This window comes from Aegilops tauschii, chromosome 5 (assembly GCF_002575655.3).
Source record: "Aegilops tauschii subsp. strangulata cultivar AL8/78 chromosome 5, Aet v6.0, whole genome shotgun sequence".
NCBI lineage: Eukaryota > Viridiplantae > Streptophyta > Magnoliopsida > Poales > Poaceae > Aegilops > Aegilops tauschii.
Genome location: NC_053039.3, coordinates 168639438 through 168659715, shown reverse-complemented (window position 1 = coordinate 168659715; position 20278 = coordinate 168639438). Strand labels below are relative to the sequence as shown.

The 20278-nt window shown below is 45.3% G+C and overlaps 1 protein-coding gene across 2 annotated transcripts in view; it reads left to right on the top strand.

The window, feature by feature from the left end:
- Positions 1-308: 308 nt before the first annotated feature.
- The window catches only part of LOC109732149 (uncharacterized), a 41405-nt gene continuing 21435 nt past the window's right edge, over positions 309-20278 (top strand). Inside the window, exons 1-3 of one of the 2 annotated variants that reach the window (XM_020291344.2) lie at positions 309-929; positions 1014-1064; positions 1288-1360. In XM_020291344.2, coding sequence (XP_020146933.1) covers positions 388-929; positions 1014-1064; positions 1288-1360 — 666 coding nt within the window. In that variant the 5' untranslated portion in view covers positions 309-387. Of the gene's footprint in view, positions 930-1013; positions 1065-1284; positions 1361-20278 lie in introns of both variants that reach the window. The other variant, XM_020291343.2, reaches the window with a different exon arrangement.

The window sequence follows — 20278 nt, the reverse complement described above, 5'->3', positions numbered from 1 at the left end:
GGCATAGGCCTGTCCCGACGGGAATCAAGGCTATGCCGACGGCCAGGACCGTCAGCATAGGGGGCGATTCTGGTAGTGACACACGCTTAACACACATGGATGAAGACACGGCTAGTTAATTAAGAAGCTAGATGTCAGCATGCTAAAGAAATGGAAAAATATTCCGTCTTGTAGTACATCCATCTAGTACAGAGTCCAAAGTTGGACCCTGTACACACACCGTTGACAGCTCACCTTACCCCGCACCACACCCGGGGTTATGTTATGTACACTGGCCTTCTCAACCTACATGAAACGCAGATGCTTTCCCCTTTGAACATTCTCCTCCTCCCATAATGTCGGCCGCGGTGCTGCGCAACTTCAAAAGAGAGGAGAAGGTATGAGAGGATGGTGACGTTCCTCCGGCCGCTCCCTCACGCCCATGGACCGACCGCCGTCAACGTTCGCCTCCGGAGAAGCCACCGCCTCCATTCGCCGTCGTCGTTGCTCCCCTGCCGCTGCGGCTGCCTCACGCCCATGGCGGAGGACCCCCCGCACCCCTACCAGCCAACAAAGGAGGACGACACTGTCCCGATCTCACAACAGCAACCAGAGCAGCAGCTGCCGCCAGCGGCATCTCCGCCACCGCCCGACGTCCAGGAACCAAGTACGAGCAGTAGCAGCTGCGGCGACACCAGTTCGTGGCTGCAGCTCGGTACCGGACAGTCGGCTTCGTCGTCTTTGCGCGGGAAACGGACAAGAAACGACTATGAAGCTGGACCCTCGTCGTCCATACAACTGGACGCTCCGCCGCCGCTGTCAGAGCTAGGGCTGTCTCTGTTCCCAGCTGGTTCTTCGTCGCTGTCGGCAGCGGGTTCAGTGGTGGCGGCGGCGCCTCCTCCAGAGCACCAGGCCGGCACATGGTTCGTGCTCCAGGCGGCGCATAACCAGTGAGTACGCCACGTGCTGCGATCTTGTGCATTTGCCAATGTGGGTAGCTAGCTCATGTACTGGTTGCCGTTGATCCAATGCAGGAGAAGGGAGCCGCCATTGCCGCAGGTGCACAGGAGCTACTTGAGGGTCAGGTAGGTTAGCTCCTAAACTTGCCTTAATGTTTTTACTAATACAAATTACCATGCATGCATGGTCCATCAGCATCGATCTTTTAACTTGGATCGAAGTCATTAACGACAAATAAATGGATTAATGATGGATTCTTGGTTGGGTTAATTAGGAAAAATTATTGATACATTTGACCCATTAGATATTGACTTCCTTTGGTGTGTGCTATTGTTGCACGGCCAGTAGAGACGGGCGGATGACAGTTAGAGTAGTGATGGGGTACCTGGTTAGCAAGCTGGGTCTTGAGGACAACTCACAGGTATGCCATATAGCATCCGTCTCCTTTCCTTGCAATTTGTCTGCACTCTTTCTTTATGCTTAATTTCTACTTCCTCGGTAGACTAATATAAGCTAAACACTCTTATATTACTTTATAGAGGGAGTATTTTATATGTGCCCTTTAAGTGCAGAACAGTGATATTTTCATAGTTTCTACTAGGATTTTCGTTTGGATATGATTCACTGAAGTTTGCTTTATTAATTGAGCTGACTAGTCCCATGAGCTCCCAAACAAACGAAATGGTTCTAATCGTTCAGCCATTAAAGGATCCGAAAGAAACCATTTAGCCAAAACTAATACATATAACATACTCCTACATTCATTATTCAAGTACGAGTGTACCACATTCAAGTGACCGAAACGGGTGTCGGTGTATCCAAACAAGCCATCAAGAAAAAGAACTCCCCGCACTGGATATTTTGTCTCTTTTTTGGTACTACTCCGTATTATATTTATATGGTGTGTAAAATAGAGAGAATGCTGGAGAAAAAGTTAGGAGGAAAGACTGGCAGGGGACGCTAGATAGTAGCTAGGGAAACCTAGCAGTGCATCCATGTCGCTACAGATCTAATCTTGCATGTTATGGTAGTTTAAAGTGGCAGCGCACAAATTGGTAGGTGAAAGGAGCTTTGGAGCTACGGACAGTAGTTTAGACGTCGGGATTCCCAATTGTCTTTGTTGCTGTTGTAGGTGACGGGTGCCAGTCCATGCGTTACATCATGGCGCCACCCCATGATTAAGGTCTCTCTCTCTCTCTCTCTCTCTCTCTCTCTCTCTCTCTCTCTCTCTCTCTCTCGTGAATGCTATTGTGACTGCTGGTAGCTGCATGCCTGCTTATGGCTTACTAATATATTTGGTGTACATGATCTCCTTAATTTAGCTGTGTCTACCCTGGACATGGACCTGAACAATAGGAAATGGCATCCCCTGCAAAAAAAAAATGAAGAAAAAAAGCGGCACCACCGCCATAACTAGGTGTGTATTTTAGAGGCCTTCCGTGGGAGGGAAAAACTTTGGAGTGGTTGCCAGGTGTCGTATTAGCAAAGATCTAGGGTTTATGTGTGTACTGTGAGTGGTGGTGAGTTTTAACTTCCCATCAATTTTGCCTAGAGCCGAATGACCCAAGAAGCCAATTGTGTGGAGTAAACTATTATTTAGATGATCCACCTAATCACTAAAATAACTTTTAATTTCAAATAATATGGTTATAACAAATTTTGGCTTGAACTCTATATATTTGTGCTGAGCTCCCTCTACCTTTCTGCGATTACAAGTTAGGGGCACACGTGCACGCGCCACGCAGGCGCAAACCGACCACACACACTCATGATGCATAACTTCTTTTTGTGAGTGGACGGAATGCATGCTACACCTCATGCATTTTTTAAATAGAAGGAAGTTTGTGAGGGGTATTGAGTTTACTTCAAGATATTACTGACCCAAAAAAGAGGGTATGTCTCACCTAATTCGATGGAAGTAATGCATCATCCGGCACAGCGGCGGAGGATGAATTTTTTTTAAGGTGGGGCGAAGTCTTAGGCAAAGATTATTTTTGTGAAAAACCAAAAGAGTCAATACACGATGACAATGCACACTAAAAACGAATGACCAAATACAGTGAAAAATGTCAACATATTTTAATAGAGAAACAACCTAAAACACACCAACAACGGTCGATGCCGCCCCTCATTGGACTCCGCGCCATTGCGCCATTGCTCGCTTTCGCCGCTAGCTGCGCCTCGGGGCAAATTTGACAAATTTGACCTATAGACGAAATCAAATCACAGAATGAACTGTCCGTGAAACTATTTCACGCGGCTGACCCGTGGCGCCTAGCTCTTAGGCGTGCAACGCCTAGGAGCTAGGCGCTGCACTAGTGCAACGCCTAGGTATAGTGTAGCGCCTAGCTCTCAGGCGTTGCACACTGACTTAGTAATTTTCGGATCACACGGGTGCGACGCTGGCCGTGTAGCGCCTATCTGTGAGGCGTTGCACAGTGTAGTGTGGCGCCTTCGTGTCGGGCGTCGCACAAAAAAGTCAGCCACGTGAAATAGTTTCACGGACAGTTCATTTTATGATTTGATTTCGTCCATAGGTCAAATTTGCTGCGCCTCGGCACAGCACTGCAGTCTACATCCTGAGTGGCAGTTCCTAGCCGCCACACTTTCTCGACCCTCACTGGCTGCTGTCGACCAATGTCTGTCTCGTCGTGGTCAGCCGCCACCGCGCTAACCAGTGTTGTGTCTGCGTGCGTGTGTTTTTTTCTTCTTCTTTTGTGAGCAAAGTGTGTGTGTTTTTTGTTTCTTTCTTTTTGTGAGCAAAGTGGGCAAGTGGCATATCGGTCTGGGCTGGGCGCTGGTCGTTCGTGCTGGGCGTGTGCGTCAAAGACGAGTTTGGTCGCTGCCTGCTGGATCGGTTGTGCTTCGTGGCCCAACTGTGTGTGCGTGGCCCATTTGCGGCCTCTCTTGATATTTCCAGCGGGGCAGCAGCGACAAGACCTAGCCTAGGTTGTGTAGCTAGTCGAGAGAGCACGTATATACGCGTAGGTATAAAAGGAAAAGGAAAAACCTCTGTTTTCACCGGCTGATAATAACGAAACTTAAACCTCCCGCACTGCTTGCCACGTGCCCCCTGGACCCATCCATCGCTTTGCTCCAGCCTTATCTCTTCGCATCCCTTGTCCTCCGTACGTTTTCGCCGCTCATCTTTTTCCCCTCCCCATCTCTAGCCCTCCCGCTCGAAGGAGAGAATCTCCCATGGGCCATGGCAATGCCGGCCACCCCCGCTCGCTGCAGTGAACTAGGGAGGAGCGGCGGCGCCAACCCAATGCTACATCCCTGTTGCAAACGGTGGGTGCTGAAGCCCCGACCCCCGAGCGCCACCGTCGTAGTGCTGCAACCCAGCGGGGGTGACACAACATGCGGGCCGAGGCGCCGAGGCGGCCGCTCGTCGTTGCTGTCGACGATGGGATGCGGCGCTCGCGCGCGGCCGTCGTGCTGCGACACAGCAACTCGCCCATGGCGGCCGTGCTGCGATGCAGCAACTCGCCCATGGCCACCGTGGTGCGATGCACCTCGCCGGCGCTGTTCTTGTTGCGATGCAACCTCGTCACGACTGCTCTTGCTGTGATGCAACTCGTCCACGACAGCAGACATTGATGCCCGCTGCATGGCAGCTACGGCGGCGCCGCAACCGCTGCATCGCACCTCCGCCAGCGTCGACGACCGCTGCATCGCAGCTCCAGCGGCCACTGCATAGCAGCTCCAATGACGTTGGCGGCCGCTGCATCGCAGCTCCGGCGGCATCGACGCCTGCTGCATAGCAGCTCCGGCGGCATCAACGATCACTGCATAGCAGCTCCGGCGGTGTCACGGCCGCTGCAATGCAACTCCGGCGGCATCGAGGACCGCTGCATCGCAGCTCCGGCGGCATCGATGACCGCTGTGTAGCAGCTCCGGCGGCCGCTGCATCGTAGCTCCGGCGGCGGCGTCGTCGTCCGCTGCATCGTAGCTCCGGTGGCCGTTGCATCATAGCTCAGACGGCGTCGAGGCCGCTGCTGCCGTGCTTGGAGCGGGACAGTGGGAGCTGTGGGTGATGCATGTGCTGCGCGAGGGGAAGATAGCACTGAGGGGAAGTGCGATCCATGGGACACCAAAGAAACGGCTAGGATTTGCACCATTGAACGGTTATCAAGGCGGCTGATAACTCTAAGCTATCAGCCAGCTTACGCCTAGCATCGGCCAAAGGAAAACTGGACCAAATCGAGGTGTGACGGCTACTAGACCTTGCCCACCAGAGTCCTCCGCCACTGCAGATCAGGACACTATACTTGTGCTTGCGACATGCCTGCCTGGCCGGTAAAGTTTTCTTTTCTTTTCTGCGTCAACTAGTATTTTTTTAGAAATATGTGTGTAACTTTTTTCAAACAGATAACCATTACAAATACAATGCTCTGGATCCAAGATCCAAGAAATTGCAAAGTAATTCCTAAAACTAAGAAGACAGAGTTATCCCAAGCCTTCAACAAAAACACCACAATTAAACCGGAGTAGCTACACTACCACTTGTACACCTGCACAAATTTGATTATAGATAAATGTTTCAGATAGGCCTTTGCCCATCCAAAGAGAAACAACCGGCGGACTTCGGCCTGGATGGTCCCCTAGATCTGCAGGCTGTCGAAATGCAAGATTTTCACCATAATTCGAAGCAAAGAGTACTCTAGCTTCACAAAAAAGGTGAACCAGTAAAAGCACCCAAACCACATTGATAAAAACTCAACCGATCGGTCCTTTGTGGACATATGCCTAAACCTTGCAAGAGCGGTTGCACTAAACCGATAGCAAGATCATCGCTATAGCTCCATGCTCTCACCCAAAAAGCAACGCGACAGCAGGGGAAGAACCTGATAACCTTTATTTTCACTAACGTCATGTCCAACGCTCGCATGTTTTCATTAAGACCACAAAACTCATCATCAGAATATTGCTAAAACACACATACCAGCAACCGAGCTTCCCCTCAGCTCACAACTCCAATGCAGTGGTTGGGGCGAGGGGGTCTGGGTAGATTTAGCAATTGCTGGGCTTCTTTTCTCCGAGAAGCCCTAATGGTCTCTAGAGCCAGCTCACTCCAGTCAGTCGTCAAGTTGAGTTGACGTGCATCTAGGCTACAACAAGCAAATAAAAAATAGTACCTCTATTTGGTCATTTTTGACCTTGTTGTTTGTACTCAATGTGCGTGGGTGTGTTTAGTTGCGATCATCATAGCCACGCAAAAATTCAGGTGTGTATTCATTTGCCTATATCCCTTCATACGACATTATGAATTAATAAATCACCTTTTGTTGGGAGAAAAGGTGATTAGGGCATCTCTAATCGGATTGGGTAAATTTAGCCGCCAACTTGTTCACGGATATGTCCAGACACATCCGTGTATAGTGTAGCACCCCCGGATCGGCAGTATGTAGATCTAACATCCTTCCGTACACTTTGCATAATAATGATTCTAAGGTTCCACCTTCACATAATGGACATGTCGAAACGTGCACGCCATGTGTTGGAACAGTCGGTATCACAACACGAATAATCAAAATAGTCCGCAACAATGACAACATACACACACAACAACTCTGGAGAGTCAAATTGAACGAATGAATACAGTATGAGCTTTTGGACCAAGATACAACTTATACAACAGAAGCCAATATAACGTAGACAGTTAAAGAATAAAATTGCCTTAAAAAGAATCAAATAAAAGCGATGAGCACCCATATTCCTACCCAGACCATTGTCTATGGGATAACCAGCTAACGAAGCCCATCAACAAATCTGCTTTCTGAATTGTTGCCGGGTGGATGATGGTCATCTCCAAGGAAAAAGAGTATATTAAGAAAAGTGAGTACTCACTTGTATTTAAAAGACTTATGCAAACCTAACTTAAACAAGGTGAGTGCTCGTTTCTACTTTCAAGACTTATGTAGACCTACCCTATTGTATGAGCATGTTTCAAAGGAAGGGGTAAAGGGGTTTAGCGGCAAGCACTAAGCATTTTATAGAGACACGCTACAACTTGCGTCTATTAAAAATAAGATGAGAGAGCGCATAAAAATTAAAGGAATGTGCCACCATTACTCTATTTACATACGTACTGCAAACATACACTACCTTGTCTCCCCCCTCGCATCTCCCACGAGTAAAAATGCAAGGCACTCACACGGTTTGCAAAATTTAATTAATAAGGTTGAAGTTGGCTCGACCCTGACTATTATCCTGAGTGGGAGAGCCCCCGCGTGACGAGGAACCTTGGTCCCTAAGCGAGTTTGTCCGTTATGATGAGGAAATACTAAATGAGTCTCTAGGAGGCCCTAGATACGACGAGGCTCATCTGAGGCTTCTTAGGTTAGCATGTAAGGTGACCACGGACAACAATTGGTTTCCTGGGAGAATTCAGGACCCCGAATATCACTAGAAGCAAGTCCTCCAATATGAGGAGAACCTGAAGGGTGATCACAGTGGAGAGCGGCAAAGAAGGCACTAGTCGGGCATGATCGAAACCTAATGAAGGATATGGATATTGTTGCGGACCACAACGCAGTTTTTAGAATGTTTGTGGGCATAGAATCTGCACCCTGGTGCAGGAGATCAACGGGCCTATCATGTCGATAGGCGGGCTGACAAAAGCAAGCATGCTCCAGAAGCGGTGGGCCATCACACTAAGATCCACACCGAGACATCTCATCACGTCGGCAGCTCGGCCTCCCGGTGTAGGGAAAAGTCGAGCTCATGTACAAAGGAGAAGATCCCAAGATCACTCTAGTATGAGGCTCCGCGGACAATCTACCTGTCCAAGCGCTATGCACCTCGTCCCCTCGCCACTATGAGACGTCAGCCGAGCAAGTAGTTCGACTTCGTGGGGAGGCCAGCAAACATGATAAATCAATAAGCATAAATGATGCGCGTCACACCATTGACGCCCTTCGAGGATCTGGAGGCCCGTCTGCGCTATGCCCTTCATGTTTCTCGGATTGAATAGTTTCCCATCCCTTCTCGCCGAACTTTAAAATAAAAAAGCATGACAAATATGATGACACCTTGGGTCCCACGGTTAGGATTGTTGACTATATCCTAGTGGTACCAATGGCGAATGGTAATGGCTACCAACACTGAAGCACATGTCCCTCATGCTCAAAGGGTTAGCTCCGTCTTGGTTGCACACTCTCTAGACGGCTCAATTGATAGTCGGGCAGACCTTCAGGCTGTATTCATGGAAAATTTCTGGGGTACGTATGTTTGACTTGCGGATGCCAGTGACCTAGGTAGCATGAGGCAAGAAAAAATGAATCAGTACATAGTTACTGGACCTGGGTTGTCAAGAATCGAAAAACGAAATCGTTGAGTGCAAGGACGCCGAGGCCATCCCGCATTCAAGCATGGTGTCGACGAAAAGTTCCTCGCAAGGGGCCTCAGTCACTACAAGCCCAAGATCATGCATGAAATCATGGAAATGAAGACCGTATTTTGCTCCGGTGATGACACATGGCTAGCAAAGAAGAAGGACCAAGGTAACAATCCCAAGATGTTTGAGGTAAAGGATGGGAACGGAAGGTCACGCCGGAACCATCGAAACAAGCACCAAGGTGGCAGCAATGTTGAGGTTGGTGAGGTTAATGCTGAATTCAACAACCAAGGAAGAAGTGGCAAGAAGAAGACACTCCAAGGAAGGAAAGGTGGCAGAGGCCCCTTGTCGGGACAAGATCCTGGACTAGCCTTGTGCTATCCACCCAGGAACGACAGACCGGCCCGCCACCCACATTAACCAGAATTGATGGGTCCATAGGCAGGCCATACAAATTGGAAGCAGCAAGCCCGACAGGCTGGCCCCATGGTGACAACGGGGGCATGCAGCAGCCCGAGCAGGGCAATGGCGGCCGGAGTCAATTCCCACCGGAGGTAAAGAATGTGATCATGATGTACGCATCCCCTATCTCCAAAAAGGTTCGGAAGCATGCTCTTCCTGAGATCTATACTGTGGAGTGAGGAGAACCAAAATATAACCCATGGTTGGAAATCCCGATCACTTTTGATCGCCGAGACCATCCGACTAGCATCCGCCATGGCAAACTGTTGCACTCGTCCTAGACCCAATTGTGGATAGTTTTCACCTCACTAGTGTGCTTATGGATGGTGGCGGCATTTTAAATCGCATCTATGCTAAGATGCTTAAAGATGCAGTTCGACTCATGGCACATCGAGCTCGGCAAGACCAGGTTCAAGGGTATTATCCCTGGCATGGAGCTCGATGCACCGGCAAGGTCACACTCTATGTGGTGTTCGTTGCCCCTGATAACTATCGGCTAGAGCCATTTAGCTCCGACATAGTACCTTTCTGAGTGGCTATCATGCCCTCATAGGTCGGATCGCGTTTACGCATTTTCATGTCGTACCTCAGTACACGTATATGAAGTTGAAGATGTCAGGCCCAAAAGGCGTCATTACAATCTCGGGCAGTGCTGAACTGTCCCTAAGGACCAAGCAGCAGAAAGTGGCCTTCATGGCCGAGGCGGAAGCTAAATCTTTGGCAGGTAAGGGTTCATCCGAAAAGAAGGCAAAAGTAAGAAAATGCGACATCATCCTCACCAAATGCTCAAAGCTAACGTTAATCTAGCTCGACGACAATATCGTCAAACCTAAGGCACGCCCTATGAATTATTCCATGATGACTTCTATGGGAACCAACCCAATCCTAAATAGGATCTTGTCAGATCCAAACAAGCCATGAGTAAGCGCCTTAAAGATCAATCCCTAGAGCATTTCCCTGTTACATTATTGTTTTCACTTAGCTCTATTTATCTTTATCTTAGCTTATATTATTGTTTAACTCAATCCTAGACATTATAGTATGACTCAAATAAAGTTTGATACCCCTAGTTCGGGGTATCTTATATCTTCTTGTTGGGCCAATTTTTTTTAGTCATCATGCTCAATAATTTACCCTATTTTGATTTTGACCGAGTTGTTGGAATTATTCCACTGGCCCAAACTGGGTGGTAGTTAAAGCCCTTACTTACAATCGGGTAGTTTTCCTGCCTATGTGATTTCTTCCTTAGTCATTTTTGCCAAGTTTCTACGTTGTGCTTTTCGACTTGTGTCTTTGGCAAAATCGGGTTTTCTTGCTCCTATGTTTGCCCCTTATGTTTCTGCCAGTTCGGCTAAGATTGGCATGGAAGCACCCCTTTGTTTGCCCCTCTAGTTTCCCTGGTAGGGTGCCTAAGGTGGGTGAAGTCAAACCCTGGTTGTCACAGCATACGAAATCCAATGCTGCAACATTAACAGGTACGACGGGAGCACACAAACATAAAACTTCAGACCAACACGTCTTGGAAACAGAACTATTTACAATAGTTGAGGCTCAAAGTTTTTTACGAGCACATAATCGGCATTCCATGTTCAAACTACTACTAATCTACCCTATTGTTTTCTCGAGGGAATCTTGCTCGGTCAGCCAGGCATCTCCATGACCTTGTAGAAGAAGTTGTTCGGGAGCACGCCCTGGCATTCTGGTCCCAAGGGGTTCGACTTCGTGATAGGAAGCATGTTGAGCTCAAGGAAGTTGTCCTGAAGCATTGCCCACACCTGAGGTGCTCCTTCCCAGGCAACCGAGTACTTCTATAAGTCGATCCAAAAAGGAGCACCCTGAAGACAGAGAACAAGGTTGAAGAGAGTGTCCAGGTGGCTTCCCCGGGGCACAACATATGAAAAATAACCTCGATCGCCATACGGAAGAAAGCTTGAAGCTCCTTGAGCTATTTGAGCTTATCAGCAAGAATAACAGGACATGAGACGTCCTGAAATTTCCCCCAAAAAGCTTGGCACTTCCCATGCTCAGGATCAGGGCTCCCTTGGTAGAAGACATGTGCGTGGGCAACACTCTGGGTAGATCGCCGAAGTAATCAGAATCACACCAAGTTTGTGTGAGCTCGGGGTAGCGTCGGCATCCAAAAGTGCACTACAGAAGATACACCTTACCGGCAAGGACGTTGTCAGCTTGCCTAAGCTCGTCCTCGCCGGTACCCTAGCGTAGTTTAGCCTCCTTGAGGTCCAAGGTCTGCTTCTTCAGGTCATCATCCATGGTGTGCCTTTTGACCCTCAGCTAGTCGTAGTCCTCGATGTGCTTGTTAAGATCTGTTGGAGAAGGGCAAATGCATATCGGGCAGCCCGGCAAGTGCTCTTCTTCGAGGAGGGCAGACATCTTCTGAGCCATGCCCTGGGAATGTTGAGCTTCTTCCCGGGCGGCCTGGGCCTATTGTTGGGCAGTTTGGAGCTAAGATTCCGGCTTGGCCACACGCTTCTTCACCACTAACAAAATGCAACAATATTACATTGGCAATAATTCGAGTTGTATAAAAAATTGAAGCGGAAGATTAAAACATACAATATGACATACCTAAAGTATTTTCGGCTAGCTGCTCTAGGCACTGTCCCTTGAGCTCAGCCTATGCCAGGATGTTCTCCACCTTCACCAGGTCTTGGGTAAGGTTGTGGACGAATAGGCCGGCCTTCTGCATATCACCAGAATGAACCACAATGCTTAGTATTAGGTTCCTCAGGAGATTTGATCATGAGGTGCACTTCTCTAAAGCCGACCTCAATCTCACGGGATACTTCATCCGTGATTCAATCACTCTAAGCATTATGGAGTTCCCGGCATGGTTGCAATTCTCACGTCAACCACTTGTGCCCGACCTAAGTCTCATGGGCTACTGCATATCAATTTTGTTCTATGTGTGCTCCCGTGCTCAAGTTCGGTCCTCGGGCTGACTTATCAAATCAACCTGAGTCTTGAGGGCTACTAGATCGATGGTTTCTTTTATTACAAAGGATGAGATACCAACTGAGGACGGTTTGATCCTTAGGTCGGCCACGTGTGCCCGACCTGAGTCTCGGGGACTACAGCACATTGCCTATTTTTCTCTATCTACTATGTCTATCAACACCAACCTGCATCCCGACATATTCCATGTCGAGCTGCACGTTGGGGATCGCGGTATGCAAGGACGCCAAGTTATTTTCAAGACCTAGGCGCATGCTGGATTTTGTACCGATACACACCTTGAGTCTACTGGCTATGCTGTCATTTGCTAATTTAGAAGCATGGGAAAAGTTTACCTCCATATTAGCCGCAAAGACATCTGTCATGTCCTTCAAGCCCTGGTTCATGGCATTGACTCGCTCCCTTGCTGCTATGAGGATGCCCCTTGGCATCACGTCAATGTCGGGTTCGTCTAGGATTTCTTGTCATTCTGGCCGGGAAGGGTTGACGCAGCCTCAGAAGTGGTCACACACATTTTCACGTAGGCTTTTGGTACAACAGCCATGCCAAGCGTGGCAGTAGAAGTTGACAGTGGTGCTAGTATTGCGCGTGGTTGATGGCTCGACTGTCATGGCCGGGTTGGTCGGACTGAGGGGAGGAGCCATAAGGTCTTGCTCTTCCACTTAGCAAACCTGGAAGTTTATACCTCCCTAGTGTGTTTTGCGTTTCCAGCCTCCCGGGGTGTAACCTTAGAGTAGCGTATTTGGCTTGCACTGCCCATCTCCAAGGCAGGCAAGTTGTTTTGCAAACACTGCGTAGCGGCGTCAGGTCATCAACGGCGTGGTCGGCCTCACCAACCTCATCCAGCCCCACAGCTAGAAGGAAAACAGTGGAATTCCATGGAGGAGGAGGAGCTTGGTAACACGGGCCTCGCCAGCAAGGTGCTTGTCTCGTGATGTCTACTACACAACCTTCTTCTTGTAGACGTTGTTGGGCCTCCAAGTGCAGAGGTTTGTAGGACAGTAGCAAATTTCCCTGAAGTGGATGACCTAAGGTTTATCAATCCGTGGGAGGCGTAGGATGAAGACGGTCTCTCTCAAACAACCCTGCAACCAAATAACAAAGAGTCTCTTGTGTCCCCAACACACCCAATACAATGGTAAATTGTATAGGTGCACTAGTTCGGCGAAGAGATGGTGATACAAGTGCAATATGGATGGTAGATATAGGTTTTTGTAATTTGAAAAATATAAAAACAGCAAGGTAACTAACGATAAAAGTGAGCGTAAACGATATTGCAATGCTAGGAAACAAGGCCTAAGGTTCATACTTTCACTAGTGCAAGTTCTCTCAACAAGGATAACATAATTAGATAATATAACTATTCCTCAACATGCAACAAAGAGTCACTCCAAAGTCACTAATAGTGGAGAACAAACGAAGTGATTATGGTAGGGTATGAAACCACCTCAAAGTTATTCTTTCTGATCGATCTATTCAAGAGTCTGTAGTAAAATAACACAAAGCTATTCTTTCCGTCGACAATCATAGAGTTCGTACTAGAATAACACCTCATGACACAAATCAACCAAAACCCTAGTGTCACCTAGATACTCCAATGTCACCACAAGTATCCGTGGGTATGATTATACGATATGCATCACACAATCTCAGATTCATCTATTCAAACCAACACAAAGTACTCCAAAGAGTGCCCCAAAGTTTCTACCGGAGAGTCAAGACAAAAACGTGTGCCAACCCCTATGCATAGATTCCCAAGGTCACGGAACCCGCAAGTTGATCACCAAAACATACATCAAGTGAATCAATAGAATACCCCATTGTCACCACGGGTATCCCACGCAAGACATACATCAAGTGTTCTCAAATCCTTAAAGACTCAATCCGATAAGATAACTTCAAAGGGAAAACTCAATCCATTACAAGAGAGTAGAGGGGGAGAAACATCATAGGAGCCAACTATAATAGCAAAGCTCGCGATACATCAAGATCATGCCAAATCAAGAACACGAGAGAGAGAGAGAGAGAGAGAGAGAGAGAGAGAGAGAGAGAGAGATCAAACACATAGCTACTGGTACATACCCTCAGCCTCGAGGGTGAACTACTCCCTCCTCGTCATGGAGGGCGCAGGGGTGATGAAGATGGCCATCTGTGAGGGATTCCCCCTCCGGCAGGGTGCCAGAACAGGGTCCCGATTGGTTTTTGGTGGCTACAGAGGCTTGTGGCGGCGGAACTCCCGATCCAGGTTATTTTCTGGAGGTTTCTGTATTTATAGGAATTTTTGGCACAGGTCTCACGTCACAGGGGTCTCCGAGTCGTCCACGAGATAGGGGGACGCGCCCAGGGGGGTAGGGCGCGCCCCCACCCTCGTGGACATCCCGGGACTCTTCTGGCCCAACTCTTTTACTCCGGGGGCTTCTTTTGGTCCATCAAAAATCATCAAAATTTGCACGTCAATTGGACTCCGTTTGGTATTCCTTTTCTGCGATACTCAAAAACAAGGAAAAAACAGAAACTGGCACTGGGCTCTAGGTTAATAGGTTAGTCACAAAAATCATATAAAGTAGCATATAAATGCATATAAAACATCCTAGATGGATAACATAATAGCATGGAACAATAAAAAATTATAGATACGTTGGAGACGTATCAGCATCCCCAAACTTAATTCCTGCTCGTCCTCGAGTAGGTAAATGATAAAAACAGAATTTTTGATGTGGAATGCTACCTAACATATTTATCAATGTAATCTTTATTGTGGCAAGAATATTCAGATCCATAAGATTCAAGACAAAAGTTTAATATTGACATAAAATAATAATACTTCAAGCATACTAACCAAGCAATTATGTCTTCTCAAAATAACATAGCCAAAGAAAGCACATCCCAACAAAGTCATATATTTTGGCCATGCTTCATTTTCATCACACAAAATGCTCCCATCATGCACAACCCCGATGATAAGCCAAGCAATTGTTTCATACTTTAGTATTCTCAAACTTTTTCAACTTTCACACAATACATGAGCGCGAGCCATGGACATAGCACTATGGGTGGAATAGAATATGATGGTGGAGGTTGTGTGGAGAAGACAAAAAGGGAGAAAGTCTCACATCGACGCGGCTAATCAACGGGCTATGGAGATGCCCATCAATTGATGTCAATGCGAGGAGTAGGGATTGCCATGCAACGGATGCACTAGAGCTATAAATGTATGAAAGCTCAACAAAAGAAACTAAGTGGGTGTGCATCCAACTTGCTTGCTCACGAAGACCTAGGGCATTTGAGGAAGCCCATTGTGGGAATATACAAGCCAAGTTCTATAATGAAAAATTCCCACTAGTATATGAAAGTGACAATATAAGACACTCTCTATCATGAAGATCATGGTGCTACTTTGAAGCACAAGTGTGGAAAAAGGATAGTAGCATTGTCCCTTTTATTTCTTTTATTTTTTTATTTTTTATTTGGCCTTTCTTTTATATATATATATTTGGCCTTTCTTTTTTTCTTCGAGACAATGCTCTAATAATGATGATCATCACACTTCTATTTATTTACAACTCAAGGATTACAACTCGATACTAGAACAAAGTATGACTCTATATGAGTGCCTCCGGCGGTGTACCGGGATGGGCAATGAATCAAGAGTGGCATGTATGAAATTATGCATGGTGGCTTTGCCACAAATACGATGTCAACTACATGATCATGCAAGGCAATATGACAATGATGAAGCGTGTCATGATAAATCGAACAATGGAAAGTTGCATGACAATATATCTCGGAATGGCTATGGAAATGCCATAATAGGTAGGTATGGTGGCTGTTTTGAGGAAGATATAAGGAGGTTTATGTGTGATAGAGCGTATCATATCACGGGGGTTGGATGCACCGGCGAAGTTTGCACCAACTCTCAAGGTGAGAAAGGGCAATGCACGGTACCGAAGAGGCTAGCAATGATGGAAGGGTGAGAGTGCGTATAATCCATGGACTCAACATTAGTCATAAAGAACTCACATACTTATTGAAAAAATCTACAAGTCATCAAAACCAAGCACTACACGCATGCTCCTAGGGGGATAGATTGGTAGGAAAAGACCATCGCTCGTCCCCGACCGCCACTCATAAGGAAGGCAATCAAAGAACACCTCATGTTTCAAATTTGTCACACAACGGTTACCATACATGCATGCTACGGGACTTGCAAAACTCAACACAAGTATTTCACAATTACTCAATTAGCATGACTCTAATATCACCATCTTTATATCTCAAAACAATCATCAAGCATCAAACTTCACATAGTATTCAATGCACTTTATATGGAAGTTTTTATTATACCCATCTTGGATGCCTATCATATTCGGACTAGTTTTATAACCAAAGCAAATTACCATGCTGTTCTAAAAGACTCCCAAAATAATATAAGTGACGCATGAGAGATCAATTATTTCTATAAAATAAAACCACCACCGTGCTCTAAAAAGATATAAGTGAAGCACTAGAGCAAACGACAAACTACTCCGAAAGATATAAGTGAAGATCAATGAGTAGTCGAATAATTATGCAACTATGTGAAGACTCTCTAACAATTAAGAATTTCATAGCTTGGTATTTTATTCAAACATCAAGCAAAACAAAATAAAATAAAATGACGCACCAAGCAAAACACATATCATGTGGTGAATAAAAATATAGCTCCAAGTAAGGTTACCGATGAACGAAGACGAAACAGGGGATGCCTTCTGGGGCATCCCCAAGATTAGGCTCTTGGTTGTCCTTGAATATTACCTTGGGGTGCCTTGGTCATCCCCAAGCTTAGGCTCTTTCCACACCTTATTCCATAGTCCATCGAATCTTTACCCAAAACTTGAAAACTTCACAATACAAAACTTAACAGAAAACTCGTAAGCTCCGTTAGTATAAGAAACTAAATCACCACTTTTGGTACTTTTATGAACTCATTATAAATTAATATTGGTGTAATATCTACTGTATTACAACTTCTCTATGGTTCATACCCTCCGATAATACTCATAGATTCATCAAAATAAGCAAACAACACATAGAAAACAGAATCTGTCAAAAACAGAACAGTCTGTAGTAATCTGTATCAAATGTATACTTATGGAACTCCAAAAATTCTGAAATAAATTGGTGGACCTGAGGAATTTGTCTATTAATCATCTTCAAAAAGAATCAACCTAAAATCACTATCCAGTAAAAACTGGCAGCTAATCTCGTGAGCGCTAAAGTTTCTGCTTTTTACAGCAAGATCACGAAGACTTCACCCAAGTCTTCCCAAAGGTTCTACTTGGCACAAACACTAATTAAAACATAAAACCACATCTATAAATAGGCTATATGAATTATTTATTACTAAACAGGAGCAAAATCAAAGAACAAAAATAAAATTGGGTTGCCTCCCAACAAGCGCTAACGTTTAACGCCCCTAGCTAGGCATGATGATTCCAATGATGCTCACATAAAAGATAAGAATTGAAACATAAAAAGAGAATCATGAAGAATCTGACTAGCATATTTAAGTCTAACCCACTTCGTATGCATAGGGATTTTGTGAGCAAACAACTTATGGGAACAATAATCAACTAGCATAGGAAGGCAAAACAATCATAACTTTAAAACTTTAAGCACATAGGAAACTTGATATTATTGCAATTCCTACAAGCATATGTTCCTCCCTCATAATAATTTTCAGCAGCATCATGAATGAATTCAACAATATAACTATCACATAAAGCATTCTTTTCATGTGCCACATGCATAGAATTTTTATTACTCTCCCCATAAGCAAAATTCTTCTCATTCGGAATAGTGGGAGTATCATAAGAAACTCGAATACTATAAATTGTTTCCGCATTAAAAGAGTAATGTTCAGAAAAAGGGTAACCATAATCATGACAAGTTTTATAAATATAATCATCACTACTTTTTATAGCATAAGTGTCATCACAATAATCATCATAAGTAGCAACTTTGTTCTCATCATAATCAATTGAAACCTCTTCCAAGATAGTGGAATCATTACTAAATAAAGTCATGACCTCTCCAAATCACTTTCATAATTGTCACAATAAGATTCAACACCCTCCAAAATAATGGGATCATTACTTCCTAAAGTTGACACTCTTCCAAACCCACTTTCATCAATATAGTCATCATAAATAGGAGGCATGCTTTCATCATAATAAATATTCTCATCAAAACTTGGGGCACTAAACATATCATCTTCATCAAACATAGCATCCCCAAGCTTGTGGCTTTGCATATCATTAGCATCATGGGTATTCAAAGAATTCATACTAAAAACATTGCAATCATGCTCATCATTCACATATTTTATGCCAAGCATTCTATGTAATTCTTCTTCTAGCACTTGAGCACAATTTTCCTTTCCATCATTTTCATGAAAGACATTAAAAAGATGAAGCATATGAGGCACCCTAAATTCCATTTTTTTTGTAGTTTTCTTTTATAAATTAAACTAGTGATAAAACAAGGAACAAAATGATTTGATTGCAAGATCTAAAGATATACCTTCAAGCACTAACCTCCCCGGCAACGGCGCCAGAAACTGGTTGATGTCTACTACACAATCTTCTTCTTGTAGACGTTGTTGGGCCTCCAAGTGCAGAGTTTTGTAGGACAGTAGCAAATTTTCCTCAAGTGGATGACCTAAGGTTTATCAATCCGGGGGAGGCGTAGGATGAAGATGGTCTCTCTCAAACAACCCTGCAACCAAATAACAAAGAGTCTCTTGTGTCCCCAACACACCCAATACAATGGTAAATTGTATAGGTGCACTAGTTCGGCGAAGAGATGGTGATACAAGTGCAATATGGATTGTAGATATAGGTTTTTGTAATCTGAAAAATATAAAAACAGCAAGGTAACTAATGATAAAAGTGAGCGTAAACGGATTGCAATGCTAGGAAACAAGGCCTAATGTTCATACTTTCACTAGTGCAAGTTCTCTCAACAAGGACAACATAATTAGATCATATAACTATTCCTCTACATGCAACAAAGAGTCACTCCAAAGTCACTAATAGCGGAGAACAAACGAAGAGATTATGGTAGGGTACGAAACCACCTCAAACTTATTCTTTCTGATCGATCTATTAAGAGTCCTTAGTAAAATAACACGAAGCTATTATTTCTGTTGGATCTATCATAGAGTTCGTACTAGAATAACACCTTATGACACAAATCAACCAAAACCCTAATGTCACCTAGATACTCCAATGTCACCACAAGTATCCGTGGGTATGATTATACGATATGCATCTCACAATCTCAGATTCATCTATTCAAACCAACACAAAGTACTCCAAAGAGTGCCCCAAAGTTTCTACCGGAGAGTCCAGAAGAAAACGTGTGCCAACCCCTATGCATAGATTCCCAAGGTCACGGAACCCGCAAGTTGATCACCAAAACATACATCAAGTGAATCAATAGAATACCCCATTGTCACCACGGGTATCCCACGCAAGACATACATCAAGTGTTCTCAAATCCTTAAAGATTCAATCCGATAAGATAACTTCAAAGGGAAAACTCAATCCATTACAAGAGAGTAGAGGGGGAGAAACATCATAGGATCCAACTATAATAGCAATGCTCGCGATACATCAAGATCATGCCAAATCAATAACACGAGAGAGAGAGAGAGAGAGATCAAACACATAGCTACTGGTACATACCCTCAGCCCCAAGGGTGAACTACTCCCTCCTCGTCATGGAGGGCGCCGGGATGATGAAGATGGCCACCGGTGAGGGATTCCCCCTCCGGCAGGGTGCCGGAACAGGGTCCCAATTGGTTTTTGGTGGCTACAGAGGCTTGCGGTGGCGGAACTCCCGATCTAGGTTATTTTCTGGAGGTTTCTGTATTTATAGGAATTTTTGGCGTAGGTCTCACGTCAGGGGGGTCTCCGAGTCGTCCACGAGATAGGGGGACACTCCCAGGGGGGTAGGGCGCGCCGCCACCCTCGTGGACAGCCAGGGACTCTTCTGGCCCAACTCTTTTACTCCGGGGGCTTCTTTTGGTCCATAAAAAATCATCAAAAATTGGCACGTCAATTGGACTCCGTTTGGTATTCCTTTTCTGCGATACTCAAAAACAAGGAAAAAACAGAAAATGGCACTGGGCTCTAGGTTAATAGGTTAGTCCCAAAAATCATATAAAAATAGCATAAAAATGCATATAAAACATCCTAGATGGATAATATAATAGCATGGAACAATCAAAAATTATAGATACGTTGGAGACATATCATCTCGCTGTTGGGGGTGTCATTGACAGAGGGTATTGGAGATGTTTTCGGGGCGACGGTGATCATGGCGCCAAACTTGCACAAGGGCTAGCAGAACGATCAAAATGAGTATTACCCCAATGAGTTCAAGGTAAATTTAGTAAACAAACTATTGAAAGTTGCTTCCAAGGTGTTTGCCAGCTTCTTCCGAGGTTTTTGGAAGGAGGAAAAAGTTTGCCGACCTTTGTTAGTGGGGTCACTCCTTGGACAGAAGACGGGCGTCCAAGCT